The 13566-nt window shown below is 38.9% G+C and overlaps 1 protein-coding gene across 8 annotated transcripts in view; it reads left to right on the top strand.

Moving 5' to 3' along the window:
- Positions 1-13566, top strand: part of caskin1 (CASK interacting protein 1) — a 110487-nt gene that overhangs the window by 75936 nt on the left and 20985 nt on the right. For 5 of the 8 annotated variants that reach the window (XM_051386818.1, XM_051386817.1, XM_051386823.1 and 2 more), the window contains exons 8-13: positions 168-276; positions 1138-1232; positions 1934-2051; positions 6335-6580; positions 11746-11850; positions 12588-12706. In XM_051386818.1, coding sequence (XP_051242778.1) covers positions 168-276; positions 1138-1232; positions 1934-2051; positions 6335-6580; positions 11746-11850; positions 12588-12706 — 792 coding nt within the window. The remainder of the gene's footprint in view (positions 1-167; positions 277-1137; positions 1233-1933; positions 2052-6334; positions 6581-11745; positions 11851-12587; positions 12707-13566) is intronic. The other 3 variants (XM_051386820.1, XM_051386824.1, XM_051386825.1) reach the window with 3 other exon arrangements.

Below are 13566 nucleotides of genomic sequence, written 5' to 3'. Positions count from 1 at the left end.
ATGAGTTACAGGAAGGAGCATGCATGGGTTATTTTCTGTTGACGACATGATGGTAAATTATTACTCCCCTCAGGTGTTTAAGATCCTCAGAATCCTTTCTGATTTATCACTTCATGTCTGAAAAAAAAACCATTAAATATATTGAATCCATCTTCTCTCTTCTACAGAGTGGCATCAATGCCACAGTGAGAAACACCTACAGCCAGACTGCACTGGACATCGTCTACCAGTTCACTGCAACACAAGCCAGCAGAGAGATCAAACAACTGCTAAGGGGTAGGATGGATGGATGGATGGATGGATGGATAGAGTAGTAAAGCCAGGAAAGAAGCATAAAAGAGTGAAGTCAGTTTATTTCTATAAATGAGATCAGAAATGGATGAAAGGTAGCAAGATCTAGAATCAGAAACTCTGAAGCTCACAAACAACGGTTTGTATCTTGTTGTAATTTGAACAAGAGTAAACAGTAAAACTGACATGTTGGCTCATTTTCCACCAAATTTGTTCTGGTTCTTGAACTGGTTCTGTCAAGATTTTTGGAAACTTAGTGTAACCTTGCAAACCAGCCTGTGCTTCTACCAGTTTGAAGTCGAACAAATTGAGTTTTGATCAAAATGCTCTGAATGGTTCATAGGTCGTATACACGACCTGTATAATATGACACTCCCACTTTGGTTCCCAAGGAAAACATGCTATTTTGGGAACCAACTTTTCAGGTTTCCGAACCAGTTTAGTTTTGATCTAAATGCTCAGAATGGTTCAAAACTAGGTGCTTGAACCAGAACGGAGCTAGTTCCCTATTGGTGGAAAAGGCACGGTTGTAGTTTTTTTCCAGACTTCATTCTACGCTAATCTAACCTCTCAATCTACTGTAACTCTTGGCAAGAAATCAAATAAAATTATCTCTCAAAAAAATGTCCCACATGTTACACTATCCCTTTAAGTGAACACAGAATACACTGTAACAGTAACATATGTACAGAGATACCACAATGAGGTAATGGTGTTATGTTGAAGAGTTTTGAAAGGTGATCATTAAGCATTCCCAATAACTGGAACTATTATATAGTATATAAGTATAGGCATGATAATGTGAATGGTCTGCTGTAATGTACAGTATGATTTATTGTCTCTCAGATGCATCAGCGGCCCTTCAGGTTCGGGCTCTGAAGGATTACTGCAACAACTACGACCTGACAAGCCTCAACATCAAAGCAGGAGACGTCATTACGGTAACAAACACACACACACACGCACACACACAGACAGACACACACACAGAATGTCCATTCTCAATGTCAACAACAGCAAAAAAGATGCATATACTGATCATTTCTGACATCAAAGCTGAAAGGAGGAGATTAGGGGTCACAATATCATTACTGCGTTAAAAAATAATAAAAAACTACATTTGCTACACATTATTATGGTTGTTCTCTATTTAATATGTATGTGACATATTTGCAAATCTCAGTCACAGCAGTAGCTTACGATGGCACAGCATCGGAAACAATTTTAGGGTTCGCTATTTTGCTTAATAAAAAAATGCAGCAGGAGGAGCCGGGGATTAAACCGCCAAACTTCTGAGCCAAGCTGACCCTGCGAAGCACTCAGCTCTCTCAAATCATTTGTCGTCAATTTTCTTACATATTCACTGAGATTACTAATGAATGTGCAAGAATGAGTAGTTTTTACTAAGAATATTTTTTACAGAAGCTTGTATTCACTTGCTACATTTTAGTCCAACCCCACTCATTTTTCAGTAACTTTTAGAAAAGCTAAAAATAGCTCTAAATATTATTAAACCAGTTAACCCAGTTTGTTCGGGTGGGGGGTGGGGGGGGGATTTACACAAACACAGTTCCATAAAATGTTCATATAAATTACATAAAAATAAATATATATTTTTTTATGTGTTTGTGAAACTTGACAGGTTTTGGAGCAGCACCCTGACGGACGCTGGAAAGGCTGTATCCATGACAACCGAACAGGAAATGACCGTGTGGGCTACTTCCCTTCCACCATGGTAGAGGTCATCAGCAAGCGCACAGGTGTGTGTCCTCTCCTATGTGTGTGTATGTGAATGTGTTGGAGTAGTTATTACAATATCAAGCCAAGTGTTCTGGGAATATATTATACATATTTGGAAGAAGATAGAAAAAGAAGAAGAAGATGAAGAAGAAAAGTGAAGCTAAGTCACTGAATGTTCTAGCCTTTCTCACAAACCCTTGAGGTCACCTAACCTTACCACCTCATTAGTTAACTTTCCTTGGATGAATAGAGGTTAGAATGAAGCTCACGCATTTGGAAAGAAGACCTCTGTGAGTCGGCCAGCAGCAGCACAGTGGTACCAATCACCCAATCCAAACTTGTGAAGCATTTTAGTAGCACTTCCACCAGTGTTTAGGAGTTCAGCCTGATGAAGAAAGTACCTGTTGAGTAATGAGAATATAGACACTAAAATCATCCATATGTCCCTGGTTAATAATGTGTTTCAGTTCCCTTAGCTGACATGATGAATGACAGTAATTTGATATTTTGGAAAATCATTCCAGGGGTGGATCTAGAGGGGTGGCATAGGCATTTGACACCAAACCAGGCCAGGCATTTTTAAAAAACACAAATCATCGTTATCATTAATTTAATGGGAATTTATGGGAACATTAGGCTTAAATTCAATGAAAAAGGATTTGGAATAATAATAATAATATTTGGAAGAATGTCTGAAGATTTGGAAACAATTGACCGATTTATAATGCAATATATTTCTATTTAATGCTTTATTAATGTGCCACAGTAATGTTTGTGAGTTCAAATCTCTTCATTTGGAAGCCAGGCAAATATTCATATATGTGATTGTTTGTGATTAAATCAGCATATATTTCTGTCACCCCTTAAAGTCTCCATGCCACCCCATGAACATTTCTCTAGATCCGCCCCTGGCTCATTCATTATCCTGCCTAGAATTAGATAAGACAATTAATACCACTCTCACATTCAGTGCCTCACTCACTATCACATTTATATTGAGTAAAATATTAAAAGGATAATTAATGACATGATGATGATAATTTAACTGTACTAGACTAGAATTTAAAAGTATAAATATGTGGATTAGAAAGACCAAGTGGCAAAGAGCCTATGAGGTTTAAGAAGTTTAACCTGTAATGTTAATTCAATGTAGCTAAGTAGCTAGCTTTACTTTTGGAAACACTTCTAAAGTGTAACAAAATACCTGTCAGCTAGTTCATTACAAACCTATGATACTAAAAACAATGTCAAAATAGTTGAACATTTTGTGAAATATGCTTATTTGCTGTCTTTCGGACATTTAGATAAGAAGAGCAGCCAGTTAGCATAACTTAGCACAGAGACTTAAAACAGCTAGCCTCTCCAAATGTAACAAAATCCACCAACAAGCCCCTATGAAGCTCACTAATTAACATCTCGTTTGGTCAATCTGTACAAAAACTGACCCTTATAGTGACGGCGCTGAAAATTAGCTGTAGCTTTTAGGGCTGTGTATTGGCATGAATCAGCAATATGATATGTATCACAATACGAGGTCACCATTCAATATATTGCGATAGCCTGTGATTGTTGATATGATATTGTGATTGTTTTTCTTTTAACCTAATTTAAGAAAATGGTCGTAATCCCTGTAACATCCAACATCTTAGTACTTAATAGTAGTAGTTTTTGTTAAAACGCTGCTATCTGACTGTTGGTGGTTTAAACCATTGACTGTATATATAATGGACAGAGCTTCTGGGTCTAAAAAGTGTAGCCAACCTGAAGTGTCTTAAACCTGCATTCTATGGAGATCCAGCAGGTGGCAGCGCCGTTGGCTGCAATAACACACTGACCCCATTCACTTGAATTGAGAACTGGAGGCTGCAAAACGGTACTCCACAAATCAATGGGTGATGTCACGATAGGTTTACACTTGGTTTAAACTCAGAAATCGATAGTGTTTTTGAGAATCGATTTTTTTTTTCTTACACCTCAAGAAGCTATAAATGCTTTGATACATTGCATTTATAACTGTAATGCAATATTCTATGTAAACTGTAGAAATAAAAATAAAATAAATGTGCGGCTAGCTTACCAGTTTTGCTTGATCTAGAAATTAGCATTATTAGGCTCAACCATGTGTTGCAGCTCCAGACAGATTAGTTTTTTTGGCTCTTTTGATAGCAAATGTTGCTGACCCCTGACAAAGCGGTTGGAAGCTAATTCTAGATAATGAGTGATCTCAATCTCTTTATCTAACGTGGCAAGAAAGTTAACAAACTAACAATGAGCTGTGTGCTAATCAAGATCTGCCAGGGTCATTTTAGTGTCATATCTGTGTTCATGACTGAACAGCAAGCTGACCAGCTAATGTGTCAATCTCCCGAAACTCTACAGATCACATTCACATCCATCCCGTCATCCCAAAGTATCATTGCGCAGTCACAAAGAGGATCAGATGTTTTTAACTGTCTATTGGTGTCTGTCTGTAGGTCTGGTATCTCTGTTTGTCCATCCGTCTGTCTCTCTGTTGTATTATGTCTACTTAGTCTAAGTCTGTATATCTGTCTCTCTTTTACATTCTGCTTTCATCCCTGTGATCACTAAATTCTCACTCACCTCTGTCTTTCACATTATGTCTCCTTTTCGGGTCATCGTTCTCTTCTTTGATATTTACTGTATAGTCTATTTACCACTATGGAACCTGCTCCAGTAAAGGAACATGCCATTGTGGCCGTGTCTGTCCTCACATACAGTACATTATAGAGCAAGAGCTGTATAGTATAAAGTATAAAACAGCTGGAGCACCCCCACTCAGCTTACACAGCTATACTGTTGAATAACTGCCAGGGCACAGCCACACACACACACACACACACACACACACACACACACTTGGGGCTATGGCAGATGTTTTAGCAAGAGGTTTCATTTACTCAACAGTTTTTCATCAATTTTTAATTATTATTTTATCCCACCACTTCTCCCCAGTCCCTTCTACATATACCCTACCTCTCATTTGCTCCTTCTCTTTCCTCTTACACTGTGCTACATTTTTTACATTTCCTACAGTCAGTTAAGTAAATTGATCTTAATGTTGCAGCAATCATCACAATCCAAAAATCTGATTCCGACAAAGGGTGGGAAACTACCAGTTAATGTTACTTAACCGGACGTGTAACATTTAGGAGGACCTACTGGCAGAAATGGAATATAATATTCGTAGCCATGTTTTCATTACTGTATAATCAGCCGAATATAGGAATCATTGTGTTTTCGTGACCTTACAATGAGCTGTTTTTATCTACAGACCCAGTGGGTCGCCTTCCAAGGAGTCCGCCATGTTGACCCGCCACGTTTCTACAGTAGCTCTGAACGGACATACCAAACACTGGCTCTAGATAGGGACATTCATGTTTTTCGCACGCTTCATCTTTATGCAGAATTGTGTCTATATGCTAGTAGGCTCTAGTAAGACAAAGATTTGACTGATTTTGTTGGCGCAGCTCCACTTCCAGCAAAGTACTAATGGAACACAGCTGAACAAAAAATGTGCAATGTCATTATCCGCGGGCAATGGTAGGTTTTGCTATCATGAAACATAAATGTCTTTGAAAGCACAAAAACTATAAAGTACTACCAACACGTTGGACAGTTCTTTAGATTCTGTGGCAAAGAGCATGGCTGGAGCTGAATGAAGCAAGGTTACTGAAAACAACTGCTGTCATTTAAAGTGGTTGCGCCCTTAATTATGCATAATTGAATACTAGCCTTAATATGATTTAAACAGGTGAGTTCTATATATCATATTCGCCCGCCATACAGTAGTCAAGAACGGGAAAATTAGCTATAGAGACATCTGACGAGTTAGGGGCCGTTCAGATGTTGCATCTAAAAATGATGAAGAACACCCGCCGCATCCTCTTACCCAAGGCACTAAGGAGGTTGCACTACTGTCATTACTAAGCAACCAAAACCTGAGGCCTGCATGATGATAATGATGGAGTAGTAATTTAACAAGTAACAAATCAGAAGTCAAAACATCCATCCGTTCTTTTTACCTCTCTATATATTTCATTTCAACGATGCCCACATTTGTGTTTGTCTCCTTCTCTTCGTCCTCCTGCCTTCATCATCAGCATCACCCACTTTGATTTCTTTGTTTAATTTTGTAACTTCAGCCTTTGTTTTTAATTTTCTTTTCTCCCCCCTTTTTCTTACATGTAATTCTCTGTTTTGTCGTTTGTTTGTTACGTGGCGGTGGTTCACTGTTGGCTGGTTGTGTGTGTGTCGGTGTGTCGTCACGGTGGGTGTTATCTAGGTTTGGCCAGCACAGTCATTTGCACTCAACAGTTTCAAAAGATACCGCTGGTTCCTCCGGCAACGGTTGCCCCTGCCAACGCGGTAGTCAACGGCAACGACACCACGTTCCATCAGATCCATATCCTGCCTCCACCGCCTCCTCCTCCACCACATTCCCATCAGCCACTGCTTCCACTTTTTACTTCCTTTGGCTATAACAAGTCGCCCGTGACAACCCCACAGGGAGACACACCCACTGCCCCAGGTACACGCCCCCTTTTTCATTATTATTATTATTATTATTATTATTATTATTAAAGCTTCAAAAGATGCTTTCCTCTGGTGTTGTTCAAATATCTCCCAGTATAAAAATTATATTTCTGATTGGTTATGTAAGATTCTTATTGGTGTTCTAAATGTTGTTCTAAGAAGGCATCCATTGAAGTTTTCTGTTATGGATCATTATTTATGTAATTTTCTGTAATTGTGTTGCTCATACTGTATAACTTTTTTGTTTTTGTTTTTCTGCTGTCGTCATTTTCATTACTGAGAGTCAGCTTTTAGACAGCAAGCCATAAGCAAAGCCACACACGAAGAAAGATTGCAAATGAGGAATTTACACTTGTCATTTGAAGTGTATTGTATTTTCCAATAGTTTATTAATATTAATTAGTATACTTTAATTTACACTTAGCCACATCTTTTTTGATTGCATCCATTTCGGTTTTCCTGGGCTACATGCAAATCAGGCCAGTCAAGATGCTGGTATTAATATGTGTCAGTATGCCCGTTTTACTAGAACACTGCCAACAATTTCTATCACCGTCATTACCATAACTATTGTCTTTTGAATTAGGAGAAATAAGTGAATTAAGATAACTGTTTATTATAACATATGATGTGTGATGATTAAGTCTTTCTTACAGAAAGTCTTTAGTGCTTAGACTCTACAGGGAGATTTTTGGGATCGAGGGGGGTCTGCCCTGAGCAGCAGCAAAATACCCCCCCTCCCACATTGAGTCCAGACCACTGACATAAAAGATGGATGACGTGACAGCTCCCCAAAACATCTTGGTCGCCCTCTGGCAGCTGACTGCAGTATAGGTCAAAGCCCGCTGCCTCTGTGCCACGTGAAATAAATGTTTTACACAAAGACGGTGTCTGGAATGTTAGGTAGTTCTTATCACACTGATGTATGTTCAAGTGTTCATTTTTCTTATAAGTTTGGTTTTAATTTGCTTTTTGAAGCTATAAAAAGGGCCTTTCGCGTCATGATTGGCGGCCAGGCGTATTGGCGGGACTTTGATACTGTAGGGCTACTGCGCAGACTCTGGCTCCAAGTGGCGAAAGATGGCAGTGGTCGTATCCGGGATATTTTGGCTTCATTTTCATCTTTAATATGTCAGTGGTCCAGACACTGGCGGTGGTGGCTGATGAATCTGCTGAGGCTGATGAATCTGCAAAGAGTGGCAGTGATAGGGAGGTAGAGTGGCACACGGAACAGCAGCATGAATGAACTGATGAGAACAGTTGATATTATAATTTACAGCTCCTAATAATGACAGCAATGAAATTATGTGTGAGCATGCATGAGAGGAGTAAATGCAAGTAAAAAGAGAAATTAACTACAGGCCTAACCTTTCATATTCAGAGGGCACAGCGCTCCCTTCTTTATTGGCACTTTTATTTTCATTAGCCACAAGCAAGTATATTTCTTCTGGTCAAACAGAGACAGTAGTAGCCACAGCCGGACCAGAGAGCTACTTTTGCCATGACTTGCTATGCTAAGATTAGCTTGTCGACCTGCTGTAGATCCGTAAGTTTATGGGTGCTGAGTCGTAACGTTGAATGAGGAAGCGCCAAATCACTTTGGGAGTAGTTGATTGTTGAGTCTCATTCCCAGGATCTAAATTTGACAACCTGGGAATGAGACTCAACAATCATCTATCTTTCTTGACTCTGATTAGCACTAGGAGGAGCCAAAAGGAACCCAATTTTTTCACATGTACAAACATATATATATATATATATATATATATTATATATATAGGTTTTTTTTTTTTTTTTTCATATTTACCTACTGCAGCTTTAAAGAGACAGATGCATTTACACATTTTCAACATCTGACCATCGGTGTATGAGTGTGTATGAATTATTAGTTTCCGTTCTGGTAAGCAGTTGGCACCTTACATGGCAGCCACAGCCATCAGTGTATGAATGTGTGTGAATGGGGTGAGTGTGGCATGTAGTGTACAGCGCATTGAGTGGTCGAAAAACTAGAAAGGCGCTATATAAGTACAGTCCATTTACCATTTTACCAGAGTGCATACTCTGGTCTCAAACCATCCCTCAGAGGTTGCTGGTAATCTGCCTCTTAATTTTTTTGGATTGAAATTGGAGTCTCTAATGCATCTGGGTTGCACTTACACTTGGGTTTTTTATATTTCAGATAACAATTTGATCAGCTCAAGGTGCATTGTGGCTAAGTGTAAATGAGCTATTACAGTCTGTTACCTCTCTATATAATTGACTTTGTTGGTGGCGGAGTCCGCCATTCCTACACTAGATTTCATGTATGTAATACAGCATTACAGTTTGTAATTTAAGCCTGAACCATAACTTTGGCTTTAAGACAATATGTAAATAATCATAAGTCATGCCCCTCTCATGTGGGTTTAGTCACTACTGTAGCATTTCTGTCAATACAAAAACAGCTGTGTAGGAAATGAGAAAACAAAGTTGATAAAGTAATGCTCATGTAGTGACGTGGCTTTTTTGGATGGGGTTGTAATACTGCTGCTCCCCACAGAAGAATCTTTTGTAAATTTCTTTGCTTGTAAGGAAGAACAGATGCCTGTTCACCTGAGTTGGTTTGTGCCTCAGTTAAATGTCTTGGATCCTTGTTTTTTGCAGTTCTTTCTTTGCCTTTGTTTTATCCTCTTCGTTTTTTCCTCCTCCCCCTCTATATCCCCACTGCCCCAACCACCAAGACAACCCTGCTAGTTTCTTAAACACACATACACATCATACACAACTATCTCCTGACCAGACTGTGTGTAACAACCGTGTTTTTTTGTTCTGTGTTATTGTCACGTCTGATCATTTTAACACCATTTTACCCACCTTGCACTTATACCCTCAATGTGTGTGTGAGAGTGTGTGTGGTGGTAAAGGGTGGGAATACTTAAGTAAAAATTGAATGTCTATATCAGCCTTTGGACGGATGAAAAACAACCACAATGAGTGAAATTGTCATTATTGCTTCAAGTAAAACGTTTAGACCAGCTTTTCTGACATTAACGGGTGATATTTTCTCTCTAGCTAAAAAAGATATTGTATATGGAATAACGTCAATTCTTTTGTAAGCCCTTCTTGAACACCAGGTATTAAAAAAACATGCTGAAATTATGTATTACACACAATGATTTGCAAGTTATAAAATGTCAAGTGTTATGTAAGAACACACAACACACTGTTAGAAAATGTCACCCAGGATGTTTTGCAGGTAAGGTATTCACTGAAACTGTCTATACTCTGTGAATGGGAGTCTTCACTGGACACCATTTTGTTTCCTCCAGGAGAATAAATCCCTTTTAGACAGATTTCCTGTCATACAGTAAGTCCACAAATGAAAATGCAGCACCCAAATAAATACAAATGCAATGCCTTTACTTATAACTACATCAGGTCAGAGCGTTTTCCCTAAGGCTTCATCACATTGGTTGAAAACAGTAATTTTTTTTAACTCACAAATGATTCAAGTCAAAACAAAGGCTGTTCAGAGTCTTTGAAAACAGACTGTGAGGTCACTTGGAGGGATGCAAAACGGCCACAAGAAGGAGCTGCGGCATTACATGAAAACAAATGTTACTTTTGAATGTCTGTGTTTTTCTGGAGCACTGTTGGCTTACGCATATAAACCATTCATAAACCCTCATTAAGATGGTTATAATGGTTTATCACACTCTCCAAATGCACAACAGCAGCCCCATTCTGACAAGGCTTACATATATAATCACACAACTATGGCTGCATTATATATGTATGTGTATGTACATTATGGCATATATGTGTATATACACAGCTATACATGTTATGGATTTATTTATGTACTATGGGTATATAAATGTTTTCATATATCTATATATATATGCTGTGTTTTTTCTGTGTATCTGTGTGTGAGCATGAATGCAAGAATGAAAGTGTGGTGTGTAAGGGAGTGTGAAACTTATATATCCTTTTAAAAAGGCCTCCCTTATCCGCCTTTACCCCATCACCCTGCTCTCCTACTGGCCCCTCTTAAATTATAACTTTTTCGCGGATAAGTTTGGAATTAATTTAAATTAACTTTTAAATTTTTTCTAAAACTATCAAACAGACTACAACGTCTGTAACCAGCAGAAGTAATTCATAGTGTCAGTCGCTGAAGTGAGGTAGTTTGCCGAGTGTATTTGTAAGGGACAACTACTGTATGTAGCTTTGACAGTTGCAATACTGCACATTTTAGATCATTTTAGATGCAGTGGAAGGTAAACATTGATACCACCATACTAACCTAATGTCAGATTGACATATGTGACTTAACTAATTCTTAATACGAGATATAATACTGTAAATGTTCTGTAAAATAATTTTCTTCACATCAGATACATTTTCTTTATCTTCAGAATCAGCGTTGCGTATTTAGCAGAGTTTCTGTGTAATCGGCCCCTATGTGGAATATAAGCCTTTGAGAATTATTACCAAACTCTGCAGTTCCCCCCAACTCTTGCTTTTTAGCCTCTTACAGCTCCTTGTTTTAGTTTTACGGTCTGTTTTACCGAGCATTTAAAGTGCAAACAAAGTAAGCGACCAGTTGGTGAACATAGTGAAGCATTTAGTAGCTAAAGAGTTGAAATGTTTCTCATGTAATGGCGGAGACCAAAACAGAGTTTAAAGGAGATTGAATATTGGACTTACATTAACAGATTAGGCAGAAACATGACTTCACATTAATGCTAATGTTGCACCAATAGGCAACTGGTTGTTAACACGTTAGCAATATCAACTTTTTAAGGTATTCATTTGTATTTTCAGGTGACCCAAATTTGACAAAACATAAACTATTGCTGTTTTTAATGCTTATTTTTAATAAGAAAGGAATAGCGATGCTTAAGAGACCACTTTAGGGTCGGTAAGCAGCTAACAGTGGTCTTCTGTGTTAAAGGCTGTCGTGTATCATATGCACACATATTAGCCATATCATTAGTTATATCAACTATAAAGTAATAGTAAATTTGTATTTTCAGGCTTTTCCACAGGCTCAAATTTGACAAAAACATAAATTGTTGCTGCTTTAAACATTCTTTTTTTTTTTAGCAAAAGGTTAGCAATGCTTTAGAGGCCAGTTTAGGGTCGGTTAGCGGCTAACAGTGGTGTTCTGTGTTAAAGGTTGTCGTGGCTCAGAGGCAAGTCCTCACAGCTCTCCCACCCCATCCAGCGGGCCCCATGGAGGCTCCAACGAAGAGATCTGGGTACTGCGCAAGCCCGTGGCAGGTAACTAAGCCGCGCTGCGCTGAGCCCTCAACCCCTGACTTCTTAAACTCTGACCAGGGCTCAAACAGTATCTGACATCCGTTCAAAAAAGGCTTTTCTGCCTGGTACCGCATTGCAAGTGTCCCCAAGAGCAGAATCCATCCATCCTTCTAGTTTTTGAGCTTAAAATTCTTGTTTGAAGGCTTTCAGATACTCTTTGACTTGCTCATGACGATCCCCCATGTCCTGCTTATCCCTCCATCTAAAGCTTAGCTGAGTTCAGTGGCCTTATGTGTAGGACTGCAGCCATCTGCATCGGTCTACAGTCTGTGTGTCTTTCCAACTGGATGTATGGAGATTTTGTGCGAGAGAACAAGAAAACTTAGGAAAGAGAGTGAGTAAGAGTGAGAGGAAGTGTGTGTGTGTGTAAGCAAAAGGTGTGTCTTGTTTACTCCACTTTTGTGTTTGTCGCTCAGTCGTCCGTCACCCTGTCTGTCCATCCGTCCGTCCTGTCCATCCAACCACATGCTGCCCAGTGCATTTCAATGGAGAGTCACACCTGTTACCACGTTGCTTTGGATATCAGCTAAACCACTCCGTGTGTGTGTGTGTGTCTGTGTGTGCGCGTGTGAATGTATGCATCCATCTGTTTGTTGCATGTCTGCACAAAATCTATACATATCGTTTGGGCGGTTGCATGTGTGTGTGAATGCATGTGCGTGCTTTTGTGTGTGTGTCTGTGTGTGTGCATGTTGCAGGTGGAGACCGCAGCAGTGTGGGTAGCTCTGGCAGTGTGACCAGTGTGAGGTCGTCAGGCAGCGGCCAGAGCGCCGGCAGTGCAGCACACATCCTCCATGCACAGGCTGAGGGCGTAAAGGTACAACACACACACAAACACACTATAAAATACAGCCACAAAGAAATGGCTGCAAGAGGTGCATATAAGTCGTAACTAAAGGAAGGGCTTCTGGGAAATTAAGACCTCAGAAAACCTAGACATACTGCAGAAAAAAGATGTTGAGGTTTATTTTACAGATCTGTAATTTCTTAAAAGTTTCTTGGAAAACAAGTATACAAATCAAAATATGTGCAAAATAAAGTTCCTGTTAATAAATAACTGTGATGGAAAGTACTGTACTAAAGTACCATTTTTGGTAGTACATGCTACTTTGTACTTTTACTCCACCACATTTCAGTGGTAAATATTTAACTTTTTCCCCCACTAAATTTATCTGGCAACTGCAGTTACTAATTACTTTTCAGATGAAGATTTTACATTTAAACCTATAATATGCATTATTTGCACATTAAAGCTGCAGTAGGTAACTTTTATGACAATAACTTTTTGCCATATTTGCTGAAACGCTGACTACATCCTGACAGAAGTACATGAGACAGATAATGTGTGAAAAATCTGGTTCCTCTGGCTCCTCCTAGTTCTTATGAGAACCACTGTTCAATGGAGAGCCAGAGGAACCTGGCAGATTATCTGTCTCATGTACTACTGTCTAATAATGTCTATAAACACTAGACCTATGTTCTCATTATCGGCCAATAATTATATACTTTAAATACATTTATACTTTTACTTAAAGTGGATTTTTCATTTAAGCCCTTTGCTTGTAACAGAGTATTTGTATGATAAATGCATTGGAGTGTTGGACAACTTAAATCTTAAATTCTTACAAGTTTTTCTCTTTAACATTAATTATTATTATTATAGTTCAAGTAAAAAAC

The sequence above is a fragment of the Dicentrarchus labrax genome, unplaced genomic scaffold (assembly GCF_905237075.1).
Source record: "Dicentrarchus labrax unplaced genomic scaffold, dlabrax2021, whole genome shotgun sequence".
NCBI classification, from domain to species: domain Eukaryota; kingdom Metazoa; phylum Chordata; class Actinopteri; family Moronidae; genus Dicentrarchus; species Dicentrarchus labrax.
This window is presented reverse-complemented; position numbering and strand designations above follow the sequence as displayed.